The sequence below is a fragment of the Nomascus leucogenys genome, chromosome 15 (assembly GCF_006542625.1).
Source record: "Nomascus leucogenys isolate Asia chromosome 15, Asia_NLE_v1, whole genome shotgun sequence".
Taxonomy (NCBI): domain Eukaryota; kingdom Metazoa; phylum Chordata; class Mammalia; order Primates; family Hylobatidae; genus Nomascus; species Nomascus leucogenys.
This window is the reverse complement of record NC_044395.1, coordinates 58,228,229-58,241,049: the sequence shown is the minus strand read 5'-3', so window position 1 is coordinate 58,241,049 and position 12,821 is coordinate 58,228,229. Positions and strand designations below refer to the sequence as shown.

General features: G+C 41.9%; 1 protein-coding gene across 2 annotated transcripts in view; it reads right to left on the bottom strand.

The window, feature by feature from the left end:
• NARS2 (asparaginyl-tRNA synthetase 2, mitochondrial) overlaps window positions 1-12,821 on the bottom strand; it is a 150,366-nt gene that overhangs the window by 28,165 nt on the left and 109,380 nt on the right. For both annotated transcript variants that reach the window (XM_003254654.3, XM_030829405.1), the window contains 2 exons: window positions 5,890-5,956; window positions 2,530-2,667 (listed from right to left, as the gene is read on the bottom strand). In XM_003254654.3, coding sequence (XP_003254702.2) covers window positions 2,530-2,667; window positions 5,890-5,956 — 205 coding nt within the window. The remainder of the gene's footprint in view (window positions 1-2,529; window positions 2,668-5,889; window positions 5,957-12,821) is intronic.

Genomic DNA, 12,821 nt, shown 5'->3' with positions numbered 1-12,821 from the left:
CTGGGATTACAAACGTGGGCCACCATACCTGGCCATGTTATAGCTAATTTTGTAAAAACCAAAAGAATAAAAAAGGCAGGCCAGGTGCAGTGGCTCACGCCTGTAATCCAAACACTTAGGGAGGCTGAGGCGGGCAGACTACCTGAGGTGAGGAGTTTAAGACCAGCCTGGCCAACATGGTGTAACCCTGTCTCTACTAAAAATACAAAAATCTGCTGGGTGTGGCGGCACACGCCTATAATCTCAGCTACTTGGGAGGCTGAGGCAGGAGAATCACTTGAACCTGGGAGGCAGAGGTTGCAGTGAGCTGAGATCACGCCATTGCACCCCAGCCTGGGTGACAAGAGTGAAATTCTATCTCAAAAAAAAAAAAGACAACTATAGTTAAGGGCAAAAAAAATAACATAGGACAAGAAATGGTAAAGGGATGAGAGACAAGACAGGCAGATAGAGAAGAAACGGTCAGACAAGAGCTGAGACAGGGAAAATCTGCCTCGACTGCCTGGATCCCTTCATAGCCCTCCCCTCACTATTTCTACCTGATAGTCCAAACCAAAGCAGTCTAAGCCTCCCGCTCTGCCAAGCCAGCTTTTCCCTTGCCTGATTGTGCTGTGTCCAGAATTGGTGGGTTCTTGGTCTCACTGACTTCAAAAATGAAGCCCGGGACCCCTGCAGGGAGTGTTACAGTTCTTAAAGTCGGCGCGTCTGGAGTTTGTTCCTTCTGATGTTCGGGTGTGTTTGGAGTTTCTTCCTTCTGGTAGGTTCGTGGTCTTGCTGGCTCAGGAGTGAAGCTGCAGACCTTTGCGGTGAGTGTTACAGCTCTTAAGGCGGCGCATCTGGAGTTGTCTGTTCCTCCCAGTGGGCTCGTGGTCTCACTGGCTTCAGGAGTGAAGCTGCAGACCTTCGCGGTGAGTATTACAGCTCATAAAAGCAGTGAGGACCCAAAGAGAGAGCAGTAGCAAGATTTATTGCAAAGAGGGAAAGAACAAAGCTTCCACAGTGTGGAAGGGGACCGGAGCGGGTTGCCACTGCTGGCTTTGGCAGCCTGCTTTTTTTCTCTTATCTGGCCCTACCCACATCCTGCTGATTGGTTCATTTTACAGAGAGCCGAGTGGTGCATTTACAATCCCTGAGCTAGACACAAAGGTTCTCCACGTCCCCACCAGATTAGCTAGATACAGAGTGTGGACACAAAGGTTCTCCAAGTCTCCACCAGAGTAGCTAGATAAGAGAGTGTCGATTGGTGCATTCACAAACCCTGAGCTAGACACAGGGTGCTGACTGGTGTGTTTACAAACCTTGAGCTAGATACAGAGTGCCGATTGGTGTATTTACAATCCCTGAGCTAGACATAAAGGTAGACATAAAGCTAGACACAAAGTCCCCATCAGAATAGCTAGATACAGAGTGTCCACTGGTGCATTCACAAACCCTGAGCTAGACACAGGGTGCTGACTGGTGTGTTTACAAACCCTGAGCTAGATACAGAGTGCCGACTGGTGTATTTACAGTCCCTTAGCTAGACATAAAGGTTCTCCACGTCCCCACCAGACTCATGAGCCCAGCTGGCTTCACCCAGTGGATCCCGCAATGGGGCTGCAGGTGGAGCTGCCTGCCAGTCCCGCGCTGTGTGCCCGCACTCCTCAGCCGTTGGGTGGTCAATGGGACTGGGCACCGTGGAGCAGGGGGCGACGCTTGTCGGGGAGGCTCTGGCGGCACAGGAGCCCACAGAGGGGTGGGGAGGCTCAGGCATGGGGTGCTACAGGTCCCGAGCCCTGCCCCGCGGGAAGGCAGCCAAGTCCTGGAGAGAAATTGAGCACAGCAGTTGCTGGCCCAGGTGCTAAGCCCTTCACTGCCTGGGGCCGGTGGCGCCCACCCAGCCCACGCCCACCCGGAACTCGTGCTAGCCCGCAAGCACTGCATGCAGCCCTCGTTCCCGCCCACGCCTCTCCCTCCACACTTCCCCGCAAGCTGAGAGAGACGGCTCCGGCCTTGGCCAGCCCAGAAAGGGGCTCCCACAGTGCAGCGGTGGGCTGAAGGGCTCCTCAAGTGCCGCCAAAGTGGGCGCCAAGGCCGAGGAGGCGCCGAGAGCGAGTGAGGGCTGTGAGGGCTGCCAGCACGCTGTCACCTCTCAGTGCCACTGCTGTCATCTCTTGCCCAGTATGCCTTCCCTCCTAGGAGTCTCCTAACCAGTACTTCACCACAGACTAACCAGACTTGGTATAGCCATACAGTGTTCTAGGCCGCTTCCTCTCAGTCATTAAAAAACAAAACAAAACGAAACGAAACAAAGAACACCTAGATTTGCACCTGCTAAACTAAGAAGACCTTGTGACAGAAATGAGGAAGTACGTTTATAGAACACTGGGAATTTCTTTGGGAATAATTTTTAAGAGATGTCTTTGAAAAACGTTATCATTTTAAGAGATAAAAAGAGTGACAGATGACATTTAAGAAAAGATCACAAAGGCTAAATGAAAAACCCACCCCAAGAGGACTAACCCCAATTTATTTAGTATCTCTTCTTACTGTGTGCTGAGGGCCATCTTCATTATCCCTCATGTAGAAAGGCTTGAGTGCTAATGGATAATTAATAACGAAGACAGGTATGTTGCCACAGTGCTTCACCAGGTACTTTTCATGTTCAGTCTGTAGGTCAGCACCCCACTGTAATGAGAAGAAAGAAATGACCAAAAGAGAAGACAGAGGTGAAATATACAATTAAGCACCTGAAAATAACCTACATCAATTCTAAGGGCTTCATCTTCCTGAGGCTCCATGTGTGGAGCTAGCTGCCAAGGTTACACAGCTGACTAAACCAGAGAGAGATATTTGTTAACAAGAACACCTACAGGCCTGGAAAGATGAAAGCTGAGGCCAGCAGATAAACACTATACTGTGTCCCCATTGCTCCCCCACCCCCACCCCCCAGGGGCAGATAATACAGCACCTGCAGGAAAACAACGTCTACTTTACAAGGGGATAAAAAAAAAAAAACCTGACTTCAGAATCACAGTTTTTAATAGTGCCTAGAGCTTCTTCCACAGTTATTGTTCCTAGGTCTCAGGAAATTAAATGATAGAAGATAATATTTCTAATATTGAGCCTATCTTTGGCTAAATGACTTCTCTTGGTGACTTTTTTTTTTTTTTTTAGACAGAGTCTGGCTGTGTCACCCAGGCTGGAGTGCAGTGGTGCAATCTCGGCTCACTGCAACCTGTCTCCCAGGTTCAAGTGATTCTCTTGCCTCAGCCTCCCAAGTAACTGGGACTTCAGGTGCCCGCCACCACGCCCAGCTATTTTTTTTGTATTTTTAGTAGAGATGGGGTTTCACTATGTTGGCCAGGCTGGTCTTGAACTCCTGACTTCGTGATCCACCCACCTTGGCCTCCCAAAGTGCTGGGATTACAGGTGTGAGCCACAGTGCCCGGCTGGTGACTTCTTTTTAAATAAAAAGAGTCAACTCATGTATGAGATGCTCTTTGATGAATATTTATTAACTCTGTTCAATATATTTATTAAGCAAATACTAATGTGCCTATTAAATTTCAGGTACCATATGATATACTGGATATAGTGGTAAGAAAAATAGTTATAATCCCTGACTTCATGTAGCTTCCAGGGTAGGAGACAAAGAAATGAAAACTTACACAAAGAATTGATCATAAATATAACAAGCAGAGGTTACTTTTGTAATACATAAAGATCTGACTTCATTGGGATTGAACCGGTACAAGGAATAGTTTAAACACAAAGGTTAACATTATCTTATTACTACCACTTGTTTGGCAGTATCTTAGTTATAGGAAAAAATAACTGTAATAGGAAAAGAGTTTTGCCTCCAACACTATACACATGCCCATTGATAAGACCATGGGGTCTCTCTGGACCTATATCGTTGCCAATAAAATAAAAAAAGCTCTGGCCAGGCATGGTGGGCTCATGCCTTTAATCCCAGCACCTTGGGAAGCCAAGGAGTGCTTGAGCACAGAAGCCTGAGACTAGCCGAGGCAACATACTCTCTCTACAAAAAATAAAAAAATCAGCCAGGCCTGGTGGCACGCACCTGTAGTCCCAGATAGTTGGGAGACTGAGTTGGGAGGACCGATGTGAGCCTGGGAGGTGGAATCTGCAGTGAGCCATGTTTGCACCACTGCACTCCAGCCTCAGCAACACAGAGAGATCCTGTCTTTCAAAAAATTAATAATTAAATAATTAATTAATTAAAATAAAATAAAAAATAGACAAAGGAGTTCCTTCACAGAAAGAGAGAGTTGTACAGTGGTTGTCAGGGGTCTGGGAATGGGGCAAATGGGTGATATTTGTCCAAGTGTACACACTTTCAGTTATAAGATGAACAAGTTCTGGGGATCTAATGTACAGTGTGGGTAGCGACAGATGTGTTAACTAATTTGATTATGATAATCTATTACGCAATGTATACATGTATCAAATCATCATGTCGTATACCCTGAATATATACAATCTTCTTTTGTTGTTCTTGGAGACAAGGTCTTTCTTTCTCTGTCACCTAGGCGGGAGGGCTGTAGTCGATCATGGCTCACTGCAATTTTACACTCCTGGGCTCAAGCAATCCTCCTACCTTGGCCTCTTAAAGTGCTGGGATTACAGGTGTGAACTACCACACCCAGCCTATACAATCTTTGTTTATCAGGTAAGTACTGAGAAAAAAAAAGAATTCTTGGCTGGGTACTGAGGTATGCTCCTCTAGTCCCAGTTACTTGGGAGGCTGAAGTGGAGGATCCCTTGAGCCCAGGAGTTCAATATGAGCTCAGGCATCATAATGAGACCTCCATCTCTTAAAGTTCTTTAAAAGCAAAACAAAACAAAAAAACCCCAGTGTTTTCCAGAGTGGCTCACCAACTAAAAGGCTCTATAAAGTTCAACTGAAAAACAAACCTGTTTCTGCAAGCACTAAATCTGAAAAAAAAAAAAAAAAAAAAAAAAGAAAAAGAAAAAGAAACCTGTTTAGTTATGTTGCCTAAACTTATTTAATAATATAACTTCTAACGTTGGTCATCTTTTTTTTTTTTTTTTTTTTTCTGAGATGGAGTCTTGCTGTCGCCCAGGTTGGAATGCAGTGGCGCGATCTCTGCTCACTGCAGACTCCGCCCCCCAGGTTCATGTCATTCTCCTGCCTCAGCCTCCCGAGTAGCTGGGATTATAGGCACCCGCCACCTCACCCGGCTAATTTTTTGTATTTTTAGTAGAGAAGGGGTTTCACTGTGTTAGCCGGGATGGTCTCGATCTCCTGACCTCATGATCCACCTGCCTCGGCCTCCCAAAGTGCTGGGATTACAGGAGTGAGCCACTGCGCCCGGCCTAGTCATCTTTTAATGTCATTCAGAATATATTTTGGAAAACACAGAACTAGTTGACTTCTACAGTAATATTCTTTTTTAAAAAATTCATTTTTTTTTTTTTTTTGGGTAGAGACAGGGTCTTGCTGTGTTGCTCAGGCTGGTCTTGAACTTTGGGGCTCAAGCAATCTGCCTGCCTTGGCCTCCCAAAGTGCTGGAATCATAGGCATGAGCCCCAACACCTGGCCTCTACAGTAATAAGTCTATGATTATCTTTCCTTTTTAGAATTTTCATCTTCCTAAACATGGGAGACTCCTTTATAACCCTTTAGTCACTGCTATTCCAAATGATACAATTTATTTTTATTCTAAATTAATTCCGTTTTAAGTATCTCAACAAGATTGAGCAAACATCAAACAAAATCTTAAGTCTGTGTACAAATCAGCAAATGCCATATTTTGCTAATAAGAGAATTAAGATGATTTTGAAAGATTCTTAATACAGTAAGCTAAAGACAAGAAGGAAGCATTTTCACACACATATATATACATACACACAAATTACTACCTCTGGGGTAAAGGTGAAGTTCTGAGATGCTTGTTTTAAGATCTCCACTGCTTCAGTATAAGAAATGCTGGAGGAAAACAGGATACAAGCAGAGAAAAGTCAATACAATGGGGCTGCTGTTAACTAGTTCATTTTAAAACCAGAAAAAGCCTACTCCTACATCACACTGTGAGGTCATGAGGGAATACTGAATAACCAGGAATTAAGGCTGATCTAATCCTATGAAAGTCTGATTTGCCTGAAGACAAGTAACCATTCAAAAACCTCACTCCTCATCTACTTGCAATATACACAGCGAAGCTAGTCACTTAAGCAAGTAAAGATTATTCTCTGAATCCATGATATGCCAATGCCCTAATAAAAGGTATGAAATACTGAGACTACAACAGCAAAAGACTTTTTCCTAAAATTCACCATTAATTCATTTATTTATCCAACAGACATATACTTGGCACCACACACAATTCTAGGCACTAGAGATAAAAATAAAGCTCAGCCTTCGTGGAGACAATGTGCGTGCGCGCGCGCATCAGAGAGCGAGAGAGCGAGAGATGCAGGTGAGGAGAAAGTAGACAGATAAAAAAACAGGCAGCTATTCATGCTATGAAGAAAAATAAAGTAGAATAAGAAGACAGAGGGGGTTTGGGGTGCCATTTTAGATATGATGGTCAAGAAAGGCCTAAGTTTGTGACATTTGAACAGAAGCGTGCACCGAGTAAGGAAATGAACCATAGAAGTATCTTGGGAGGAGTATTCCAGGCAAAAGGAACAGCAAGTACAAGGACCTGAAGTGAGAAACAGTTTGGCTTGTTCATGGAACAAAAAGGGCAGTCAGCGTGACTACAGCATACTGAACAAGAGGAAGAATGCACAGGAAATTACATAGGAAAGGCAGTCAGAAGTCAGATCACATGGACTCTTTCAGGTCATAGTAAGGGCCTGGTAATATATCCTAAGCATTATAAGACTATGTAGGAAAATACTGATTCTCTCAATGAGACACCCTCATGCCTAAAGTTAGTCAAAGCAAGTATTTGTTTTAATTTAACTAGGTGAATAGGTAACTTGTCTACATAGTTTAAAAAAAAATCAAGATGTATAAGAGTATACATCTCCCTTCCATTGCGGTTCCAGAGACACCTAGTTCCTTTCCTTTCACACAATCACTGTTAATGGTATTGTGAATATCCCTCTAGAGGATTTTATTTATACAGATATGTAAATAATACACAATCTTCCTTTTTTAGAGATGTCAAGGTTTTGCCAAAGATATTGCCCCCTTTTATATCAATTTATACCCACCAGTAACATGAAAGTGTCAGTTGGCTTGTAAACTATAGGTAAAATACTGCATCAGTATTTTGGATTATTTTTTTTATTTTTTAAATCTACAAACTTTCTGAAAGACCTTGAGCTCAAAAAATAATTTATCCAGCACAAACTTATTCTCTGAAGCAAAAATGAAGTTCATATCCATAACAACTAACCAGAAAGAGTTGTATTGTCATACAGTACAATAAAGCCCCTAAAGCTATGTTTTGAAAGATAGGTTTTTTCCTAAGAATCTATTCAAATTAAAAACTAGTAATAATAATAAGTAATTTCTTTTATTTATTTATTTTTATTTTTTTATTTTTTATTATTATACTTTAGGTTTTAGGGTACATGTGCACAATGTGCAGGTTTGTTACATATGTATCCATGTGCCATGTTGTTTTGCTGCACCCATTAACTCGTCATTTAGCATTAGGTATATCTCCTAATGCTGTCCCTCCCCACTCCCCCCACCCCACAACAGTCCCCGGAGTGTGATGTTCCCCTTCCTGTGTCCATGAGTTCTCATTGTTCAATTCCCACCTATGAGTGAGAACATGCGGTGTTTGGTTTTCTGTCCTTGGCGATAGTTTACTGAAAATGATGGTTTCCAGTTTCATCCATGTCCCTAAAAAGGACATGAACTCATCATTTTTTATGGCTGCATAGTATTCCATGGTGTATATGTGCCACATTTTCTTAATCCAGTCTATCGTTGTTGGACATTTGGGTTGGTTCCAACTCTTTGCTATTGTGAATATGCCGCAATAAACATACATGTGCATGTGTCTTTATAGCAGCATGATTTATAGTCCTTTGGGTATATACCCAGTAATGGGATGGCTGGGTCAAATGGTATTTCTAGTTCTAGATCCCTGAGAAATCGCCACACTGACTTCCACAATGGTTGAACTAGTTTACAGTCCCACCAACAGTGTAAAAGTGTTCCTATTTCTCCACATCCTTTCCAGCACCTGTTGTATCCTGACTTTTTAATGATGGCCATTCTAACTGGTGTGACATGGTATCTCACTGTGGTTTTGATTTGCATTTCTCTGATGGCCAGTGATGATGAGCATTTTTTCATGTGTTTTTTGGCTGCATACATGTCTTCTTTTGAGAAGTGTCTGTTCATGTCCTTCACCCACTCTTTGATGGGGTTGTTTGTTTTTTTCTTGTAAATTTGTTTGAGTTCGTTGTAGATTCTGGGTATTAGCCCTTTGTCAGATGAGTAGGTTGCAAAAATTTTCTCCCATGCTGTAGGTTGCCTGTTCACTCTGATGGTAGTTTCTTTTGTTGTGCAGAAGCTCTTTAGTTTAATTAAATCCCATTTGTCAATTTTGGCTTTTGTTGCCATTGCTTTTGGTGTTTTAGACATGAAATCCTTGCCCACGCCTATGTCCTGAATGGTATTGCCTAGGTTTTCCTGTAGGATTTTAATGGTTTTAGGTCTAACATTTAAGTCTTTAATCCATCTTGAATTAATTTTTGTATAAGGTGTAAGGAAGGGATCCAGTTTCAGCTTTCTACATATGGCTAGCCAGTTTTCCCAGCACCATTTATTAAATAGGGAATCCTTTCCCCATTTCTAGTTTTTGTCAGGTTTGTCAAAGATAAGATAGTTGTAGATATGCGGCATCATTTCTGAGGGCTCTGTTCTGTTCCATTGATCTATGTCTCTGTTGTGGTACCAGTACCATGCTGTTTTGGTTACTGTAGCCTTGCAGTATAGTTTGAAGTCAGGTAGCGTGATGCCTCCAGCTTTGTTCTTTCGGCTTAGGATTGACTTGGCGATGCGGGCTCTTTTTTGGTTCCATATCAACTTTAGTTTTTTCCAATTCTGTGAAGAAAGTCATTGGTAGCTTGATGGGGATGGCATTGAATCTATAAATTACCTTGGGCAGTATGGCCATTTTCACGATATTGATTCTTCCTACCCATGAGCATGGAATGTTCTTCCATTTGTTTGTATCCTCTTTTATTTCATTGAGCAGTGGTTTGTAGTTCTCCTTGAAGAGGTCCTTCACATCCCTTGTAAGTTGGATTCCTAGGTATTTTATTCTCTTTGAAGCAATTGTGAATGGGAGTTCACTCATGATTTGGCTCTCCGTTTGTCTGTGATTGGTGTACAAGAATGCTTGTGATTTTTGTACATTGATTTTGTATCCTGAGACTTTGCTGAAGTTGCTAATCAGCTTAAGGAGATTTTGAGCTGAGACTATGGGGTTTTCTAGATATACAATCATGTCATCTGCAAACAGGGACAATTTGACTTCCTCTTTTCCTAATTGAATACCCTTTATTTCCTTCTCCTGCCTGACTGCTCTGGCCAGAACTTCCAGCACTACGTTGAATAGGAGTGGTGAGAGAGGACGTCCCTGTCTTGTGCCAGTTTTCAGAGGGAATGCTTCCAGTTTTTGCCCATTCAGTATGATATTGGCTGTGGGTTTGTCGTAGATAGCTCTTATTATTTTGAGATACGTCCCATCAATACCTAATTTATTGAGAGATTTTAGCATGAAGGGTTGTTGAATTTTGTCAAAGGCCTTTTCTGCATCTATTGAGATAATCATGTGGTTTTTGTCTTTGGTTCTGTTTATATGCTGGATTACATTTATTGATTTCCATATGTTGAACCAGCCTTGCATCCCAGGGATGAAGCCCACTTGATCATGGTGTATAAGCTTTTTGATGTGCTGCTGAATTCAGTTTGCCAGTATTTTATTGAGGATTTTTGCATCAATGTTCATCAAGGATATTGGTCTGAAATTCTCTTTTTTGGTTATGTCTCTGCCAGGCTTTGGTATCAGGACGATGCTGGCTTCATAAAATGTGTTAGGGAGGATTCCCTCTTTTTCTATCGATTGGAATAGTTTCAGAAGGAATGGTACCAGTTCCTCCTTGTACCTCTGGTAGAATTCAGCTGTGAATCCATCAGGTGCTGGACTCTTTTTGGTTGGTAAGCTGTTGATTATTGCCACAATTTCAGAACCTGTTATTGGTCTATTCAGAGATCCAACTTCTTCCTGGTTTAGTCTTGGGAGGGCGTATTTGTCGAGGAATTTATCCATTTCTTCTAGATTTTCTAGTTTATTTGCATAGAGGTGTTTGTAGTATTCTCTGATGGTAGATTGTATTTCTGTGGGATTGGTGGTGATATCCCCCTTTTCATTTTTTAATGCATCTATTTGATTCTTCTCTCTTTTCTTCTTTATTAGTCTTGCTAGCGGTCTCTCAATTTTGTTGATCTTTTCAAAAAACCAGCTCCTGGATTCATTAATTTTTTGAAGGGTTTTTTTGTGTCTCTATTTCCTTCAGTTCTGCTCTGATTTTAGTTATTTCTAGCCTTCTGCTAGCTTTTGAATGTGCTTGCTCTTGCTTTTCTAGTTCTTTTAATTGTGATGTTAGGGTGTCAATTTTGGATCTTTCCTGCTTTCTCTTGTGGGCATTTAGTACTATAAATTTCTCTCTACACACTGCTTTGAATGCATCCCAGAGATTCTGGTATGTTGGTTCTTTGTTCTCGTTGGTTTCAAAGAACATCTTTATTTCTGCCTTCATTTCATTATGTACCCAACAGTCATTCAGGAGCAGGTTGTTCAGTTTCCATGTAGTTGAGTGGTTTTGAGTGAGTTTCTTAATCCTGAGTTCTAGTTTGATTGCACTGTGGTCTGAGAGACAGTTTGTTATAATTTCTGTTCTTTTACATTTGCTGAGGAGAGCTTTACTTCCAACTATGTGGTCAATTTTGGAATAGGTGTGGTGTGGTGCTGAAAAAAATGTATATTCTGTTGATTTGGGGTGGAGAGTTCTGTAGATGTCTATTAGGTCCACTTTGTGCAGAGCTGAGTTCAATTCCTGGATATCCTTGTTAACTTTTTGTCTCGTTGATCTGTCTAATGTTGACAGTAGGGTGTTAAAATCTCCCATTATCATTGTGTGGGAGTTTTAAGTCCCTCTGTAGGTCACTCAGGACTTGCTTTATGAATCTGGGTGCTCCTGTGTTGGGTGCATATATATTTAGGATAGTTAGCTCTTCTTGTTGAACTGATCCCTTTACCATTATGTAATGGCCTTCTTTGTCTCTTTTGATCTTTGTTGGTTTAAAGTCTATTTTATCAGAGACTAGGATTGCAACCCCTGCCTTTTTTTGTTTTCCATCTGCTTGATAGATCTTCCTCCATCCCTTTGTTTTGAGTCTATGTGTGTCTCTGCATGTGAGATGGGTTTCCTGAATACAGCACACTGATGGGTCCTGACTCCTTATCCAGTTTGCCAGTCTGTGTCTTTTAATTGGAGCATTTAGCCCATTTACATTTAAAGTTAATATTGTTATGTGTGAATCTGATCCTGTCATTATGATGTTAGTTGGTTATTTTGCTTGTTTGTTGATGCAGTTGCTTCCTAGCTTCAATGGTCTTTACAATTTGGCATGTTTTTGCAGGGGCTGGTACCAGTTGTTCCTTTCCATGTTTAGTGCTTCCTTCAGGAGCTCTTTTAGGGCAGGCCTGGTGGTGACAAAATCACTCAGCATTTGCTTGTCTGTAAAGTATTTTATTTCTCCTTCACTTATGAAGCTTAGTTTGGCTGGATATGAAATTCTGGGTTGAAAATTCTTTTCTTTAAGAATGTTGAATATCGGCCCCCACTCTCTTCTGGCTTGTAGTAGAGTTTCTGCCCAGAGATCAGCTGTTAGTCTGATGGGCTTCCCTTTGTGGGTAACGCAACCTTTCTCTCTGGCTGCCCTTAACATTTTTTCCTTCATTTCAACTTTGGTGAATCTGACAATTATGTGTCTTGGAGTTGCTCTTCTCGAGGAGTATCTTTGTGGCGTTCTCTGTATTTCCTGAATCTGAATGTTGGCCTGCCTTGCTAGATTGGGGAAGTTCTCCTGGATAATATCTTGCAGAGTGTTTTCCAACTTGGTTCCATTCTCCCAGTCATTTTCAGGTACACCAATCAGATGTAGGTTTGGTCTTTTCACATAGTCCCAAATTTCTTGGAGGCTTTGTTCGTTTCTTTTTATTCTTTTTTCTCTAAACTTCCCTTCTCTCTTCATTTCATTCATTTCATCTTCCATCAGCGATACCCTTTCTTCCAGTTGATCGCATCTGCTACCGAGGCTTCTGCAATCTTCGCGTAGTTCTCGATACTTGGCTTTCAGCTCCATCAGCTCCTTGAAGCCCTTCTCTGCATTGGTTATTCTAGTTATCCATTCTTCTAATTTTTTTTCAAAGTTTTTAACTTCTTTGCTATTGTTTTGAATTTCCTCCCATAGCTCGGAGTAATTTGAAGTAATCATCTGAAGCCTTCTTCTCTCACCTCGTCAAAGTCATTCTCCATCCAGCTTTGTTCCGTTGCTGGTGAGGAACTGTGTTCCTTTGGAGGAGGAGAGGTGCTCTGCTTTTTAGAGTTTCCAGTTTTTCTGCTCTGTTTTTTCCCCATCTTTGTGGTTTTATCTACTTTTGGTCTTTGATGATGGTGATGTACAGATGGGTTTTTGGTGTGGATGTCCTTTCTGTTAAGTTTTCCTTCTACCAGACAGGACCCTCAGCTGCAGGTCTGTTGGAGTTTACTAGAGGTCCACTCCAGACCCTGTTTGGCTGGGTATCAGCAGC